At 56.3% G+C, this 16,812-nt stretch overlaps 1 protein-coding gene across 1 annotated transcript in view; it reads left to right on the plus strand.

Moving 5' to 3' along the window:
• The first annotated feature begins 7,672 nt into the window (after positions 1-7,672).
• NSG1 (neuronal vesicle trafficking associated 1) overlaps positions 7,673-16,812 on the plus strand; it is a 30,734-nt gene continuing 21,594 nt past the window's right edge. Inside the window, exons 1-3 of the mRNA XM_059165419.1 lie at positions 7,673-8,218; positions 8,574-8,728; positions 12,305-12,421. Coding sequence (XP_059021402.1) covers positions 8,600-8,728; positions 12,305-12,421 — 246 coding nt within the window. The 5' untranslated portion in view covers positions 7,673-8,218; positions 8,574-8,599. The remainder of the gene's footprint in view (positions 8,219-8,573; positions 8,729-12,304; positions 12,422-16,812) is intronic.

Genomic DNA, 16,812 nt, shown 5'->3' on the forward strand with positions numbered 1-16,812 from the left:
CCCTGCTTTCCAATAAAAGCAATTTTTTTTTTTCTTTTTTTGAGAGAGAGTGAGCATGAGCAGGGGCCCAGGAGTTTGCATGTCTAACAAGTCCCCAGGTAAGGCTGATGTCCCTGGTCTGGGGATCCACTCTGGAAACCACAGCCCTGGGCTAACACTCTCTAGAGTCCACTCCAGCTCAGGAATACAGGTTCAGGATTCTAACATCCAAAATGCAGCTGCTCCCCTGGGGTGGGAGACAGGGGTAGAGGCATCACCCACAGGCAGGGTGTGGACAAGGAGTTGGCAAGCTCCGGTGAGGACCGAGGATCACCCTGCAGAGACCAGCAGCCATGCCCCTTACCTCTATCAGGCTTCAATCATGCAAATTCACGCCAGGGTAGGGGAGATGCTTTGAAACTCCAAGTGGATATTTTAAAACTGCATCTGATGTCAACATATTCAATAGATGAAGATGTAAAGCTTAAAAGCATCAGGTCAGCTCTTTGGGCTGTAGAGTTTCTGTGTAAGTTTCTAGGGCCGTCATCATAAATGATGGTTGTAGGCAAGGGAGACTTTCTTCTGACCTTCAAGGTCTTCCGGCTGCAGGAAGCATGAAAATGAAGGGGGCCAAGTTACCAGGAGGGAAAAGCAAAGTTTAATGACACGTGTGCGGAGGACCTGTAATAAATGACCTAAAGAAGTGACCAAGCAGGCAGTTTTTATTCTTTTTAGGCAAAGAGATAATACATCGGTGAGGTCCTGACGGGATAGGGAAAACTGGAGCTTGGGAGCTTCCGTGAGTGAGGAATTCTAAACAATTTGGGCCGGGGTAGTCAGGTGGTAAAAAGTGATCAGGTTTGCTTTTGTAGCCTTCCCAGCTCCAGATGTCCTACCTCTGGTGACTGGGGTGTCTCTGTCCCTCCTGCTGCTGGGAGGGTTCTTTTCACAGGGAGATTTATCCCTGCTTTCGGGGGACGGAGGGGTGGTCTGCATGTCCTTGCACTTGCTATCTCTTGTTTGTAACTTTTGTTTAAAATAATGCCGGGGCTCTGGGGTGGCTCAGTCAGTTGAGCGTCCAACCCTTGATCTCAGCTTAAGTCTTAATCTCTTGGTCCTGGGTTTGAGCCCCATGCTGGGCTATAATTAATGCCAAAGCAGTACATTTTGGGGGCAGCTTACCCTTTGCCTCTATACTACAGACTGGAGGGCTTAAAACAATGGAAACCTATTCTCAGGTCTGGAGGCCAGAGGTCCAAAATTAAGGTGTCAGTAGGTCTATGGTCCCCTCCCCCATAGCTCTAGGGCAGGATCTGTGGTGTGATTCTCTCCCAGTTTCCAGTGGCTGGGGGCACTCCTGTGTTCCTTGGCTTGTAGCCGTCACCTGTCCTGTCTCTCTGTGTCCTCTGCTCCTCAGAGAAGGATACCAGCCATTAGCTTTTGGGCCCACCCAAATCCAGGGCAGTTTCATCCCAGGATCCTCAACCAATTGTATCTGCAGCGACCCTGTTACCAACTGAGATCACATTCTGAGGTGCCACAAGGACACAAAGTTTTAGGGGACACATCAACCCACTGCAGTCTCCTTACTCTTTTTTTTTTTTTTATGTGATTCTAATAAATGAGGCAATTTGGAATGTCTGCTCCCAGCAAATACTGGGGATGGGGTGAGAAGTGAGGAAGGTCCCAGGCGGTCCCCTGGCAGGACTGGAGGTCACAGAGCTCCCCAAAACAGAATCAGCACTGACCAAGCCCGGTGTGAGGGCTCCCAGCTCTGTGCAGAGAGCTGACCTGATTTTCCAAGAAAAGATAAGATTCTTTACAACATCTTCTGCTTCAGAAGGCAAGGGCAATGTGCCTTGCATTGTAGAATAAACTGGGTCCAAAATTAGGACCATTGGACCGTGAGAGGTAAAATTTCAATTTGGAAAATCCGCTCACAAGGATCCCACTCCCCTTCCCTAGCTGGGTGAGAGAAACAGGGGAGCCTGCCCGACAGAGAAAAGGTCATAAATTATAGATGTTAAAAAAAAAAAAAAAAAGGTGCCACGGCCAGAAATCCTGGGTCAACTCAGAGCGTGCTAATGTTGCTGCGACCCAAGCCCAGCCCAGCCCAGTGCAGCTGCTGAGCGGAGACATCGCGGATGGAAAAGCCCCATGAGGTCATTGCCAAGCTGCCTGCAATGCAGCTCAGGCTTGCACTATGCTGTCTCCAGCACACCCCGGGGAGCCTGTGAATTTTAGACACTCTCTCAGGGACCCTGGCTCCGCGGAGCGTGGAATGAATTGCACTCATCCATCTGTGGGCTTTTAAAAAATTCAATAATTAATTCAAGCGTATGGCGGTGTTGTTATTAGAATTTGGCCTTTCTGTGGTTCTTTACTTTGGCAGAGTGCTTTTATAATCAGTTACCAGCTAAATAATTTAGTCCAAGTTATCGCTACACGCTGGAACGCTGGTGCAGAAGCCAGTGCTGGCAATCACGGAATACTCTGGAACAGGGCAGGGGAAGAGCTGAATGAAATGATGCGGCCCCCAGAGTTTATGACCCAGGTCACGTGCAGTGCCTTGACCTCCACATGTCCCCGGTAATCTTGACTCTGATTCGCTTTGGGCTGTACTTTCCATGGTGACTGTGACCAATGAGACGGGGACTTCTAAACTGGAAGGGGAGTAAGTGAACATTCTAGCCCAATCCTCTCATTTTGTGGATGGGGAAACTGAGGCCCAGGAGGGCCCCTGTGCTGTCCACGGCCACACCACCAGCATGGCCTGCCTGCCCACGATTAAGGGAGTGAAGGCACCATGAATGCTGGTCCTGGGGGCAATATTCAGGTTTAGGGAATTCCCCACTCCCACCCCTGTTTTGGGGGTCTAAGTGGACCATGGAACTGGGACACCAGAGGCGTAGCCAGGTCCTCAGGGTCCCTGGCAACCCGCGTGGGGCAGGGCTGGGCCTTGGATGGCAGGAGGGGCTGCAGTTTTGTCTGAAGTTCTTGAAGCATCTGGTATTCTCCCTTCTTTGGCCAATGAGTCCTCCAAGCATCTTTTTGACAACACTGTCACCTAAGCCCCTATGGCCTCTATAAGACCAGAAGCCCCACCCCCCCAGAGATGGTTGGAGGGCACTGAGAAACAGAGCACAGAAAGTGCCCGTCAGCACTCCCTGCACATGAGTCCTTGCTCACAGGGTCATGTCCACCCGTTGTGATGGCTCCTTGAGCTGTAAAATACCTGCCCCTTCCCCCTCAGAATTTCCGTGATGCTTGGAAAGAAAAGAAGAAGATGGCAGAGCGAGATCACATAATTCTTCACCTTGGAGGAGGCTCGGGAAGGGTTGACTTCCTAGCGGCTCCAGGGAGGATGGAGGCAAGAGCAAGAATGTTCTCCCTTTGAGTTCTGTCAAGGCACCAGGGGGGCAGATCGTCTGAGGGGGATTTATGTCAAGGGGATTGTTTGCTGAGGCGGGGACAGGCGTGGGGAATGGCTGAGTGGGCCATGAAGACTACATACACAAAACACCAAACAAAACTCAAAAACTCCCCAAATCTAAAACACAAACACACATACACAGAGCTCTGTTTCACTATGTAATGAGTCACCAGGTGACGATGAGCCCCACAATACTATTTACTCAGTTTGTCTAAGGACAAAGAAACAAAAATGTCCTTCATTCATTTCCTAACCATTGCCTGAGTCCTTGGTAGGCGTTAACTGTCGGGGATGGAGTATGAAGGTAAACAAAACACTGAAGCCAGTAGGAACTGAATTTATGATTTTGTCTATACCTTAGGTATTTTTAAATAAGGTTTGGAGTTTTCCAGAAGTGAGCATTTGCAGCAAGGTTGAATCTGGGGGGAGAATGTCACCGTGATGTCATGGGCACGCCTGCCTTTGGCTTGAATTAGACCGTGGATTTCCTTACTACATACTCGAGCTTGGCTTTACAAACCTGACATTTAAATGTCTGAATCTACTGTGAATGTGAAATGAAGGGATGCCAGTTTCGCGTTTGTTTCCAGGTCCTTGCTATAGGCTGGGTTCTGTTCTAGTCTCAGGGGATGTAAAAATGAAAGATTAAGTTGTTCCACCAGGATTGGCTCACGATTCAGGAAAAGGTATAAATACGAGAACCCAGCAGGAGAGAAGCACAGAGAAGGGCCAGGTGAGGCTCAAAGAGGAGGTGACATTTGGTCTAGGCTTTGAAGGATGAGGAGGAGTTTGTGAAATGCAGAGGGGATGAGGGACCTGTTCCCTGCCAGGGAGACAGTATTGGCCCAGGCCTGGAGGCAGGTGCTTTGGGAATGGGCAGGTGGGTGTGGCTGGAGTGCAGGGTCCAAGAAGAGACAGGGAAGACTGCCCAGGTGGGCCCCGCTTCTCTCCCTAGTCCATGTCAGTGTACTAACCCACTCAGAATTAAGGATGGGGCAGAGAGACTTGAAACCATCAGAAAGGAGGATGTGTACCAAATAGGCAAGTCCAGAGAAAGTAATTAGGTAGGTCTTAAACTTCTTAACCCCACCCCCACACAAAGGTACTAGACATGTTAACTACGCTTATTGTCGAAATAGCTTCACAATCTATACGTACATAGAATCACCAGGTTGTACACCATAATAGACACACTTTTATATCAGTAAAGCTGGGGAAAATTTTTAAAAAGAAAGGGTCTTGGCACTGAAAGAGAAAGTAGATTCGTAGTTGCGGGGGGCTGGGGGACAGGGAGAATGAGAGGGGCTGATAACAGGGACAGGTGTTCTGGAATACAGATGTTCCATACAGATGTTCTGGAATTAATGGTGATGGTTGCACAACCCTGTGAGTATACTAAAAACCTCAACAATGTATATACTTTAAAATGGTGAAATTTGTGGCACGTGGATTATTTTTCAATTAATAAAAAAACAAGACTTGGGGGTGAAACTTGTCTGCCCCATCCTTAATCGACATGGTCGGGCCTTGGACTTTCCCCTCTCCTCCCTGCAGCCTCGGCCCCGGGTGGCCCTCACCTGTGCCAGGGGCCAGGCTGCTAGCAGGGAAGCTGCAGGGCAGCCTCACCCCTGCCTGGGCTCCACCCTTCCGCCCCCTCCATGGCCTGGGTCCAGGCATTTCCTTCTCTGAGCTGCGGAGAGGCTCACCTGGATGCTAGGGAGAACCTTTTCAGTCCCTGTGAGCTCGAATCCTGTGCTCACAATGAGTGCCTGGCGCCTCATCCTGGCTCCACGTAAGTCTCCTGGGAATCAAGATCAAGGGGAACAGAGCAGCGAGTAGCACTCAAAGTCGTGGCCGCAGCCAGAGTAGGTGCTGTTGTTTAAAATCATGCAGTAGTGCGTTTGAGTCTTTCAGCACCACTGTGATGGAGGTATTATGACGATCTCCATTTTATGGATGGGGAAACTGAGGCCCAGAGAAGTCAAGCAACTTGTCAGAAGTCACAGAGCATGGAAGTGGGAGCAGCAGGACTGGAAATCAGGCTATCACACTGTCCCCCACCCTCCACCCCACTGCCATGCAGTCTGGACTTGAGCCTCTGGGCAAGGACGTCAGGGAGAGGCTTGAACTTGGAAGTGGCACCAAGTGGCAGCTGACTGCCCTGTGAACAGGAGCCTGGCCGGATGCGGGTTGTGGTCATTGTCCAAGAGGCGGTGGGTGTGTGTCACAGAGTCGTTTAGGAAAACCAAATACATGACAAAAATTCTTGCAAGGAGGTCTCCAGTGAGACTGTGTATGCTTTAAAACACCCAAAATCGGTCCCAGAAGCACTGTTGTTGGCTCAGCTGGCCCCACTTCTGTGACCCCCGCCACTCCAAGCAGATCTCTTGCCCAGACCCTGTCTCCCCAGGGCCACCTGGGGCCCCTGAGCCCCTTGAACTGTGGTCCCCCCCCCCCCCCCCCCGCAGGCTCAGTACCCAGGTAAATCCAGGTGTGGCCCCTCAAGACATCCGTGCACAACGCCCAGGACTTGCGAACGTATCTCACAGGTCATGCAATGATGGCTAATGCTGGGTCATGGACTGGGCCCCAAATCCAGCGAGCAGCGTCCTCGTGGGAGACACCCAGGGAAGAGGAGACAGTGTGACTGATCTGGGGGTAGGGAAACCAGGCCACAAGCTCAGGGACTCCCGGGGCCTCAGAGGCTGGAGAAGGCAGCACCATTGTCCCCTGCAGCCTCCATAGGGAGTGTGGCCCTGCTGACACCTGAGTTTCGGACCTCTGGCCTCAGGACCTGAGAGACTATACATTTTATGCCCCCAGTTTGCGGTGGTTTGCCATGGCGGCCAGGAAACTAAGTGTCTTGCACATCCCTTTCCTCCCTGCGTTCCCTCTGCCCTCCCTGGGGCTGTCGCACTTTGTCCACAGCCTCCCGGCAGTGACTGTGACCCTCTGGTGGGTCCCCTGTCCACCTAGGCACTCACCCCCAAGCTTTTGCTGGCTGGGTTGTAGGTCTGTTCACCGAGTCCTTCCCTGCATCCTTCCCCCGGCCAGATGCCACTTGGACACCACACAAACTGAGACTGCAAAGTCTGCGTGAAAACCCAGGACAGCACGAAAAAGCAAGACTGTCCCCTGCTGTCTCTGTCGAACCATGGGTCCTTTGTGTCCCTGTCCTCCTTTGTTCACAGAGCCTTTGAGGGCAGGAGAGGCACACATGGGGTTCTGGGAGGCTCACCCTGCAGCTCCCTGTGTGAGATTCTAGCCACAGTGTGTGTGTGTGTGGCTCCTGTGTTGGGGTCAGTAAAATGCCAACACCCGAGATGGGGACAAAGCCACTTCCTCCCGGAAGCACATAGGGTTTCACTTCACAGGTATCACTGGGTCCGGTGCTGTGGTTTAAAAGCCTCTGCCAGAAAGATGCTGGCGGCCGCACCCAAGGCCTGTGGTGGGGGCCAGCACCTGGGACACCTGCTGTCCGCAGGCTGGCCAAGGGTAGTGTCTGCCAAGATCCTGGGTCCCACCAGGCTGCCCTGCAGTCAAAGGCCCACTTAAACCCTGTTGGGGAGCTGGGGCAAGTGGTGAAATCCAGGGACCTCATGTGTCAAAGGGGTGGGGACCTCATGTGTCAAAGGGGTGGGGTCCTCCTGGGGATTTGGAATTGGGGCTTCCAGGGCCAGGTTTCTAGACTGGGCTGCAGGCTCAGGGCACAGGCAGGCAGTGGCTGCTCCCGCCATCTCCGGGTAATCCCCGCGGTTCTAGGGGAGGGGAGGCAGGTTCCAGTGATGGTTCTCAGTTGGCTGATGGAAAAGACGCGGCCTCAGCCTTCAGTCGTGCAACTGAGGTGTGGAATGGAAGTAAGACTTCGGGAACCCCTACTCTGTGTTTCCAGCAGGGCCCGAAAGAGACAGGTGCCTGCAAGGTACTTCCCCTGCAGCGGCCTGCCGCCAGCTTCTGGTCTTGCCCGCACGCCACGCGTTTCTTGTCTGGGGAGTCCTGCAGCCAGGGTTGGCTCCAGGTCCGCAAAATGACGCCCTAATCTGGGCAGCTGCGATAGCGGCTGGAAACCCCCGCCCTTCATTCAGCGCCCCCCATCCTCTGCGACCTGGATGCTCCAGGCTGTGGCTGCAGCGAGGAAACCCCCCCTTCCTCTTCCTCTAACCAACAGACCAGAGAAACCTTTCCCTTTCCCTCCAACGCGGCGCAGCGCGCCAAGCGCTCTCTCTGCCCTGAATACCCAACCCTCAGGCAGCCCCGCGGCGTCCTCTCAGCCGGGCGCCGTCCCCTGCTCAGGAGAGCTCTCCCCCTCGTGCCGAAGCATTAGCATTCGCGCCTCCTTCCCGCGGGGACACCCTATGCCCTGTTTTCGGGGCCCCCTTCCCAGCCCAGCCGCGCGCCACCGGCCCGCTCCCGTGCCCCCCACTCTGGCGCATCGCTCCATCCCTCCACTCTCCCCCTTCTCGCCGCGCCTCGCCCCCCGCAGCCGCCCCGAGCCTCGGGTCCCGGCGCGCCCCTCGTAGTCGGGTCGGGCTCGGGTCCCCAGGGAGGGCTCCTTTGTGCTGCCCCGCGCGCTGCGTCAGGGCGGAGTTGCCGCCGCCGCCACACGCGCGCACTCACCCGCTCACGGGCGGCCCCGGGGGCGGCAGGAAGGGAGGCGGCGAGCGGGAGGAGGGAGCGGCCGCGAGCCCAATCGCTCGGCTCCCCCGCCCGGCCCCGCGCGGCGCCGCCTCCGCCATTGCTGCGCGCGGGAGCGGCCGACGCGGAGGCTCGCTGCACGCTCGGAGCCAGACCTGCGAGCCGGCGTGGGTGAGTGCGGCCCGCGGGCCCAAGCCTTCCACCCCAGGGCGAGGTCCGCGGGCCCGAGTCTTCCCTCCGAGGCGGGGTCCGCGGGCCACCGGTCACCCAGTGGGTGGGTGGGTGGGGAACCGGGGTGCTCCGCGCGGGTCCCCGGCGCCGGGACGGGGCGCGCCCCCTCCTCGGCCGCGGTGCGCCCCTGAGCCGGGCACTCGGGTCCCGCGGGGGGGAGGGCCTGGGACCCCCTCCTTCCCCTCCTTCCCCAGTCCCGGGCCCGCGACAGCTGCGTCCTCCCGATCCCTCCTCCCCGGAGGCCAAGGGGGAGCCGGCGAGCTCGCGGTGACTCCCGCCCGGCCCTCCCTCGCAGGCGGCAGCCTCGGGTCTCCTGGAACGATGGTGAAGTTGGGGAACAATTTCGCAGAGAAGGGCACCAAGCAGCCGCTGCTGGAGGATGGCTTCGACACCATCCCCCTAATGACGCCCCTCGATGTCAATCAGCTGCAGTTTCCGCCCCCGGACAAGGTGAGAGCCCCCCGGCACCCCCGCGCTGCCCGGTGCGCACCCCAAGCGTCGGGCGGCGGCCGCAACAAAAGAGACGCGCGGCGTGCGCGGGAGATAGGAAGTGGGGGCGAGCTCGGGCGGAGGGAGGAAGCCCCCCGGGAGGACCGCGTGCTGGCGCGGGATTCCGGATCCGGAGACAGCTCCGTTCCGACAAGGGAGCGCAATCGGGGGAAGGTCCCTTCTGGATTTTTGTAGCAGTCTTGTCCGAGAGGGGCCCCCGGTACCAACGCGGCGGCCCCGGCCCTGCTTCTCCCCGCCCATACTCCCCCCTGCCAAGATAGCAGGGGACTGTGGGTGTGGGGTGAGCCTTGGGGCGCGGCTGCCCCGTGCGCCTGCCCAGGTGGGGCGGTTTCCGTCGGATTCGCCCCTCCGATTCGCCCCGTGCGGGTGAGGAGGCTCCTCTCCTTGGCCAGGTGGACCCTCCATAAGGGGCTGGGTTCCAGTCCTCACCCTCACCGTCTGCCCCTCCCAGGCCGGCTGTAGATGCTGCAGGGCGTCTGTTCTTCTCGGGAGCTTCCTTCTTCTCTTTGTTCCTTTTGTGAAATCTTCTAGTAAGTGCTCTGCTGGCCGGGTGTTAGCCTAACTGGGGACAACCCTTCATCATCGTTTCCCCAAAGTGGTCTTTCCTTTTCTGAATTTAGAGCCCCTTCTTTTCCTGAGTAGAGTATCCAATCAAGTAGTTTCTGTATGTGAAGGATAATTTTTTCAGGAGTTAACGTCTTAAAAGGTAAATGGCAATGATTGAAAGTCTCGACAATTGTATTCCAAAGCTCAAACCTAGAATAATGAACACAGCATCCGTTCTGACCACCTTGCTGCCGCTTAAAAACCACCCAGCCGCGAGCGAGTTCATTCTATTCCCCGAAGTGCGTTTCCATTTATTGTCTCATTTAGCTCCAGCGAGGACATTCTGAGTCAGGTCTTTGTCCTTTATTCCTGCTCGCTGGTGATTGCTGACCACCGGACGGGGATAGGGGGATATCTTGGCGGCAGCAGAGGGTCCTTCCCTTCTGGAAGATTCCTTTATTCCCAGGTGCACCCTTTGACTTACTCAGCTGTCTAGAGTAGAGTGGTTTCCATCCCCCGAACTCTATTGTTTGTGTATTGGGTGGGGGGGTGGAGAAGGAGAGGCGGCTGATGGCAGGTGTTTCGGTTCAGAAAGAGGATCCGCAGGGCACACCTGTGCACCTAGGCCATGTGGGGCCAATTTGGGGTACTGAAAGTCTAGAGGAGGCTTTAGGGGAGGGGTCGGGCAGGGCAGCCAGCTGCCAGAGGCGCATCCCCCTTCCCTGACTTGCTGGGCTAGCTCAGCTGCCTATCCCCCCACCTTTCCCTCCCTCCTCAGCCCCAGAGTGGTGGTGGCCTGTGCCAGGAAGGCTGTGTCCCGAGGCAGCACCTCTGTCAGGTGACTCCCTCCGCTCAGCCTGAGTCTCCTCTTTTGCCCTCAGTCTATTGCATTCCAGAATTGTCTGGCACACAGTTGTCTTCTACCAGCGGGGGGTGGGGTGGTGGATTTCAGGTAGGTATGAAATCCTGGCCAACCAATTGGGCCATTTCGAAGTAGCCTAGGTAGATCTGAAAGGTAGTGAGTCTCCCATCCCTGGGAGTGTTCAAACAGAGGGAGGGAATTGGTGGGAGTGTTCAATCAGAGGGAGGGAACCCCCTCTGGGGCATCCAGGAACCAGTGGTTGGGCTAGAAGATTTCTGAGGTCACAGATGAGGAGACTGAGTCTCGGAGAGTTCGGGGGATGGGCCCAAGGTCACACAGTGGAAGGCCACAATCCCCTCCCTCTGTACAGAAGCTTCTGGCAGGGTCCCACGCTCCATCCTGCTTGGGACGTGACCTCTCATGCAAGACCTCGCTTAACACGCACAACAGTGCTGTGCTGCTCACAGGCAGGGTTCAGGGGAGGTGATGTCTCCTGTCCCAGGTGCTGTGGCTGGTGGGGTCAGGCTGGTGGGGTCAGGTAACACAGCCAGGGTTGTGAGTGGAGCCTGTCCTGAGAGCGAGCACCGAGGGCCGAGGGTTGCTGGTGACAGTGGAGCTGGGAGCAAGACACGGGCCGGTCTCGCCTGACATTTGTTGAGTAACTTTACTGTCATGGCCCCCATTTTACACATGTGGAGATAGAGGGTCTAGTTCGAGGTCACCGAGCGTGTTAGCGGCAAAGGCGGCTGAATCCGGGCCGGTAGAGTATCGACCGGGTTCGCACTGTGCTGAGGGTTGCGTGGACGGCCCCCTCCTCACTGCAGTGGGCTGAGATAGGCCGTGGTCCCATTTCACAGGTCAGGGCACTGAGGTTGGGAGAGGCCAGGCAGGTGCTGAAGGTCACATAGCGAGTCAGGGACACTTGGGATTTGAGGACAGTAGGGGAATGCACAAATGCTCCCTCCAGAGCTGGTGGGCACCCGCACGGTCACACTCGGCGTGCCCGCCCTCTCGGCATCCAGAGAGCCTCGTGCATGGAAGGGACTGAAGGAGGGAAGGCAGGAGTTGATGACAGGTTTTGTGGCCCGTGGATCACTTTTCGGTGGCAGCTGGCATGGGTCACTCTCTCTCCCGATTTCCTTCTCCCGGCTGGATCCAGGGTCACAGCTCAGTCCTAGAGTCCCTCCGGCAGCCCCCATGGCTCGCTATCCTGATTCTCCCCTGGCTCTTCCCTGGGGCCTATGGTTGCAGAGAGACGGTTTCCAACCCCGCTGTCTTAGGGTGGGGGGGGGGGCATGGGTGACTGGCCCTCTGCAGTCCTGCTGCCGCTTCTTGTCTCCTGGATTTGAGGTGGAGGAGTGGAGACTAGAGCAGTGGAAACCCTGAGGCCTCCCTGGCCTGTGGGGACAGAGCAAGAAACCGTCCGACAGGCGAGTGGAGGAAGGGGCTGGAGCCTCTGAGGGGGGAGGATGGAGGGTGGGTGGGGGCTGGTGGGAAGCTGCTGGGGGAGCAGGGAAGGGTGTGTATGGGGCAGAGTGGGGCAGGTGCATGGGGGGAGAAACCTCTTCACTTCGCAGTAGAGAGCAGGGGAAGAAGAGCAGGGAGATTCTCTGGGGGCCATTGCAGGGGCCGAGGGGGGAGAGGGTGGCAGGGTGGGGGCTGAGAGATGGAGGCCTGCTCCTTCCTAATCTCTTTGCCTCTTCCCTCCCTATACCCACAGTGGCACCGAAAGACCCATGGAAGCCGAGGGCACCCCCTGGACCACCGGGGCTTCTGTGGCATCCTGGGTGGTGGAAGGAGCGTGGTGGCAGGAGTTAGCCCTGCCCCCTCTTAGCTGGGGGACCTCTGGCCGAGGAGCTTAACTTCTCCAGCCGGGAGTGACCGTCTTTCCTTCCTGGGGCTGCTCTCGGGATTACTCATGGGCCATTTCTCCGAAAGTCCTGGCCCCAAGATTTCAGGCCAAGGACGGCTGTTCTTTTCTGTGAAATACTTGTGGGTGAAATGCTGGCTGGGCCCCCAGGGTGCCCATGCCCATCCTCGCCAGACAGGTATGTCCACGGGCTTCGGACCACACCGCTGACGCTGTGCTTCTCTGCTTCCCGGCCAAGGTGGTTGTGAAAACGAAGACCGAGTACGAGCCTGACCGCAAGAAAGGCAAAGCGCGTCCTCCCAAGATAGCGGAGTTCACTGTCAGCATCACTGAGGGGGTCACCGAGAGGTTCAAGGTGAGTGGCCCTGGCGGTGGGTGGAGGGCAAGCTGGCCCCTGGAGTGATAGGACCGGATGCCGGTTGTCTGGCCCCTGGAGTGATAGGACCGGATGCCGGTTGTCTGGCCGATCCCAGCTGTGCAGAACCCACTCTGTGGTTTTCCAGATTTTCTTCTTTCTTTCCTTCGTCTTCCGGAATGACCATATACAAGTTTGTAGGAGTGTTTTTTGGTTTGAAAATTTTTTAAATTTTAATTTATTGTTTTAAAAAATTCTGGCATGATTAATACACAGTGTTATGTGAGTTTTGGGTGCACAGTATGGTGATTTGAGTCTGTCTGTGACACAGTGCTTGGAAGGGTAAGTGTTTTCTTCATCCCCTTGACCGACTTCACCCCTGCCCTGGCCTCCCTCTCCTCTGCAGCCGCCAGTTTGTTCTCTAGAGTTAAGAGTCTCATTTTGTGGGGGTGTTTGTTTGTTTGTTTTAAAGATTTCATTTATTTATTTGACAGAGAGAGAGAGAGAGAGATCAGGAGCACAAGCAGGGGGAGAAGCAGGCTCCCCACTGAGCAGGGAGCCCAATGTGGGGCTCAATTCCAGGACCCTGGGAGCACAACCTGAGCCGAAGGTAGACGCTTAACGACTGAGCCCCCCAGGCAGCCCTCGCTTAGTTTTAATAACAGGGAAAACCCACCCCTAAACTTTCTTTTAGACAATGGCTAACAGACATGTGAAAAATCACTTACCAAACTTTAAGATCCTTACCTCACAGTTGCAGGAAGGACGCAGGCTCACACAAAGGTAAGGCAGCCTCTTTATTACCTGCAAGACCCGCTTCAGGGCCCCTTCCTCGTGCTTCTAAGCTTCTGAGCTCAGGGAGCCTCCCCAGAGGTCAGGACTGCCCTCGCTCCGGACAGTTGTCTAGGGAGGAAGAGCTGCTGGAAGGGGCAGGGTTCCAACCAGGCTGGGGGGTGGAGCCTCCCCTAACATCTGGGTGCCTCCGAGGGTGGAGACGGCTGCAGTGGAGGAAAAAGTTTGGATACGGATCTTCTGAAAGCTTGTTCTTTGAGGACACATGAGAGATGGTAAAATGGTGGCCCTCACCCAGTTTCAGAGGGGTGATTTGAGAGATACCAGTGGTCGCCCCGACCTTGCAGAGTGGCCGTGGCCGCCTCTCCTGTGGCTCTGTGTGGCTGTGTGAGCAGATCGCTGATGTCTGGGAGCACAGACACCTGGGCCCCCCGATGCCTGCATTTCCCAAGGCACCTCTGCATACAGTGTCCTGTCCCATGTCCTAGAAATTCCATGGATTGGTTCCTAGCTGCACACAAAGCTTGCAGAGCTGAGGTGGCTTCACGGGCCGGGGAGGGATGCCAGGATGGGGCGTGACCTTGAATCCCTCCTTCGCGTCGTTCCCACCGGCCGCACAGGCTGGAAGAACACTGTGCCAGGCCTGCCTGGCTAGCGGACCCCCCGGAGTCGCAGTGGTTTCCCCCGGAGTCGCAGTGTTTTCTGTCTGTGGGGTGTTTTGCCGGGTGATCTAGCTGTCCCGAGAGGTTGGTATGGCTGGTAGACCCCTCTTTGCAGTGGCAGTGTTGAGGCGCAAAAAGCCCCATGTCTGGGCTCTTGCCAGTGGTTAAGGATGGTGTAGGAGCTGAGATGCTCTTCGGGGGGCTCCTGGCTGTGCAGTCTACATGTACCATTAAGTTCTTCACCAGGACCAGATTGGGTTGACCCAAGATTGACATCTCTCTTTCACGCTGGTCAGCCAGCTCCGCTCAGATGGCCTGCATAGCCCATGCCCTGCGGATCGCCTCCTGGCGGAGGCAGAAGTGACCTCAATTTCAAGGTCATCCTATCCATCATTCTGATGGTGGAGGCCATCTGGATATCTGAGTGGGTCTGGGTTTCTCATGTCTGATGTAACCTTTGTTCCTCTCAGCCCTGGCATTTTAGGTACCCCCCTCCCCCAGAGTGAGATGCTGTCCTTTGTCTTTTGGGGTCCGTTGTGTGCCAGGCTCTGTTCCCCCAGCTCCCGTGTCCTTTGTTTGTGTTTTTCCCGCATGCTCACCTGGTCCAGGTCCCCGGGGCCCCTGTGGAAGGCATGGGTGACGCATACGGGCCACTGGGGCTTTTGGCAGCATCGGTGTGGTTACCTGGCTTCGGGTACCAGAAGCTGAGGGCTCAGAGGATCCGAGCCTGTCCCTGTGGATGGGGCTGTGGTGGCAGAACCCTGCCTCATCTCTGCCTGCACCTCCTGGGGGACGTCTAAGAAGGTGATGTATACAGTAAGTGATTGGTAGGGCACTGCATCGCAGTGAGCACAGTCTCCAGTCTTACACGTTAAACTGTCTGGGCACGTTCATGTGCTTAGTGCCCATGGCCTCCATTGGGTTCACAGCCACACTGAAGGGCACAGTGCGGAGGCCTTCGAGTCCCAGGTGTTCACGGGAGGCTAGGAGACTTATGACTAGTCTGTGTCTCCAAGGCCAGTACCTCTCCTCCCCTTCTTCCATACTCACCTCCGCACAGGCTCACCCTCCAGCTCCTTCCAGGGCCAGCTCAGCCACCAGCTCCACCATGAAGCCTCCGGGGACTGACCTCACCCTCCTGAGGCCTGTGCTGTCCTTTGTTAGGAGCAGTAACAGGATAAAAACAGGGAGTGCTCCCATGAGTCACACCCTGGGGCAGGCTCGTGAGACTTCTCAGCTCACTTAATCCTCATAAAAATCTTGTGAAGTGTGCCCTGTCATCTCTATCTCACAGTGGAGGGGAAACTGAGGCAGAGAGCTTGGCCCCTGGCAGCGTGTACTTGGCCGTAACCCCCCAAGGTGATGTGGCTTCCCCTGGGAAGCTCCCCGCTCCAGGCAGCCCATGGTGCTGCTTTTTCTCTTGTTTTATGAAGATTTTTAAAATTTATTTTAGAGAGAGGAAAGCCAGCACAGGGGGTGGGATGGAGAGAGAGAATTCCAAGCAGATTCTGTGCTAAGTGTGGAGCCCACTGACCCGGGAGCTCAGTCTCACGTCTCTGAGATCATGATCTGAGCCAAATTCAAGAGTCACCGGCTCAACTGACTGAGCCCTTCAGGCGCCCCTGGACTATTGCACTTCTAAGAATCCTTTGCCCCTTTGTTGATTTGAACCCCTCCTGGTGACCTCTGCCCTGGGGCCTCCATCTGTCCCCTGAGCCATACAGAACACAAATCCCCCTCCTCCCTGGCAGCCGCGGGATGTGGGGCAGGCCATGTACTTGAGTTCTTCAGTACTTTTCCTCTGGTCTCTTCCATCATGTCATGGGGTCCAGGCTCCCCCAGTGAGGGGTCCAGGCTTCTCTTCAGGTGTGACCAGGCATCTTGGTGAGGTCCAGAGGGGCAGCCCCTCTGCCAGCCAGGATAAGAGCCTGTCCTCTCTGGGGGTATGTCCTGGCACAGGAATAACCTGACAAGTCACTGGGTGACTAGTGATGGCACTGGCCTGGAGTGCACGGGGACTTGGGGAGATTTCCAGGGTCTGCCTGTGGGACCCTCGCTTGTGGAAGAAAGCAGCTCCCTAGGGATCCCTCTCTCTAGGCCGTGTGTGGATGTAAGCCCTTTCCAGGTGTTAACTCATCAGTTCCCACCCGGTCGGGCAAATGACCCCCAAGGTCAGAGTCAGTGGCAGGGCGTGACCTGAACCGGGTGGCCTGGCTCACTTGGCTGGGAGCCCGGGGGACTGACTCGCACAGCTGAATGCCCTGCGTTCCATGGGCACATCAGGCTTCAGTTCCAACACCCTTCTGAGCAGGGAAGGATGTGTACCTGGTCCCCCACACATCTGCCATGAGGTCTGTGTGGGAGACGCAGCCCGCAGGGCACTTGCTCTGAGTGTGGTGGGGACTGCTCGCACTGGAATCGCCTGGAGGTTGATTTTTAACAGAGGGACCCAGGACCCTGGGAACGAACACTGTAATGAGCTCTGCAGGTGACACATTGAATCTGTGGCGGGCAGGCTCAGGAGGACTGACACCTTTGGGAAATGCCAAGGGCGTTCGTTCACCCTTCTGGAGTGTTCTCCCAGCCTTTTCTTGCCCAGTTATGTGTTTGGCATCTTTGAGGAAAGCACACAATAGGGCCTGCTTCTCCTGTGAGGGGGCAGCTGGTGGAGGGCTGGGGGGCGCAGGAGATGAACCTGCCACAGGAGGCAGGAGGAGGACCTGCCTCCCCACCCCCAGCCCTGGTGGTGCCAGGCGCTCTCTCATGGCTGTGGTCTGGACAGAAGGTCTTCCTCATCCTGCCAGGGACCTGGGCAGCTTCTGTGTGGCGCCCGCCCAGTTATTCCTTGGTCCTTTTCATTTCTATGTGTGAACAGCAAGGATGTGATTGTGTCTTTTGGCTGTTGAAGCAACAAGTACAGAACGTGTCCTCTTTTGT

This window comes from Mustela lutreola, chromosome 1, assembly GCF_030435805.1.
Source record: "Mustela lutreola isolate mMusLut2 chromosome 1, mMusLut2.pri, whole genome shotgun sequence".
Taxonomy (NCBI): Eukaryota; Metazoa; Chordata; class Mammalia; order Carnivora; family Mustelidae; genus Mustela; species Mustela lutreola.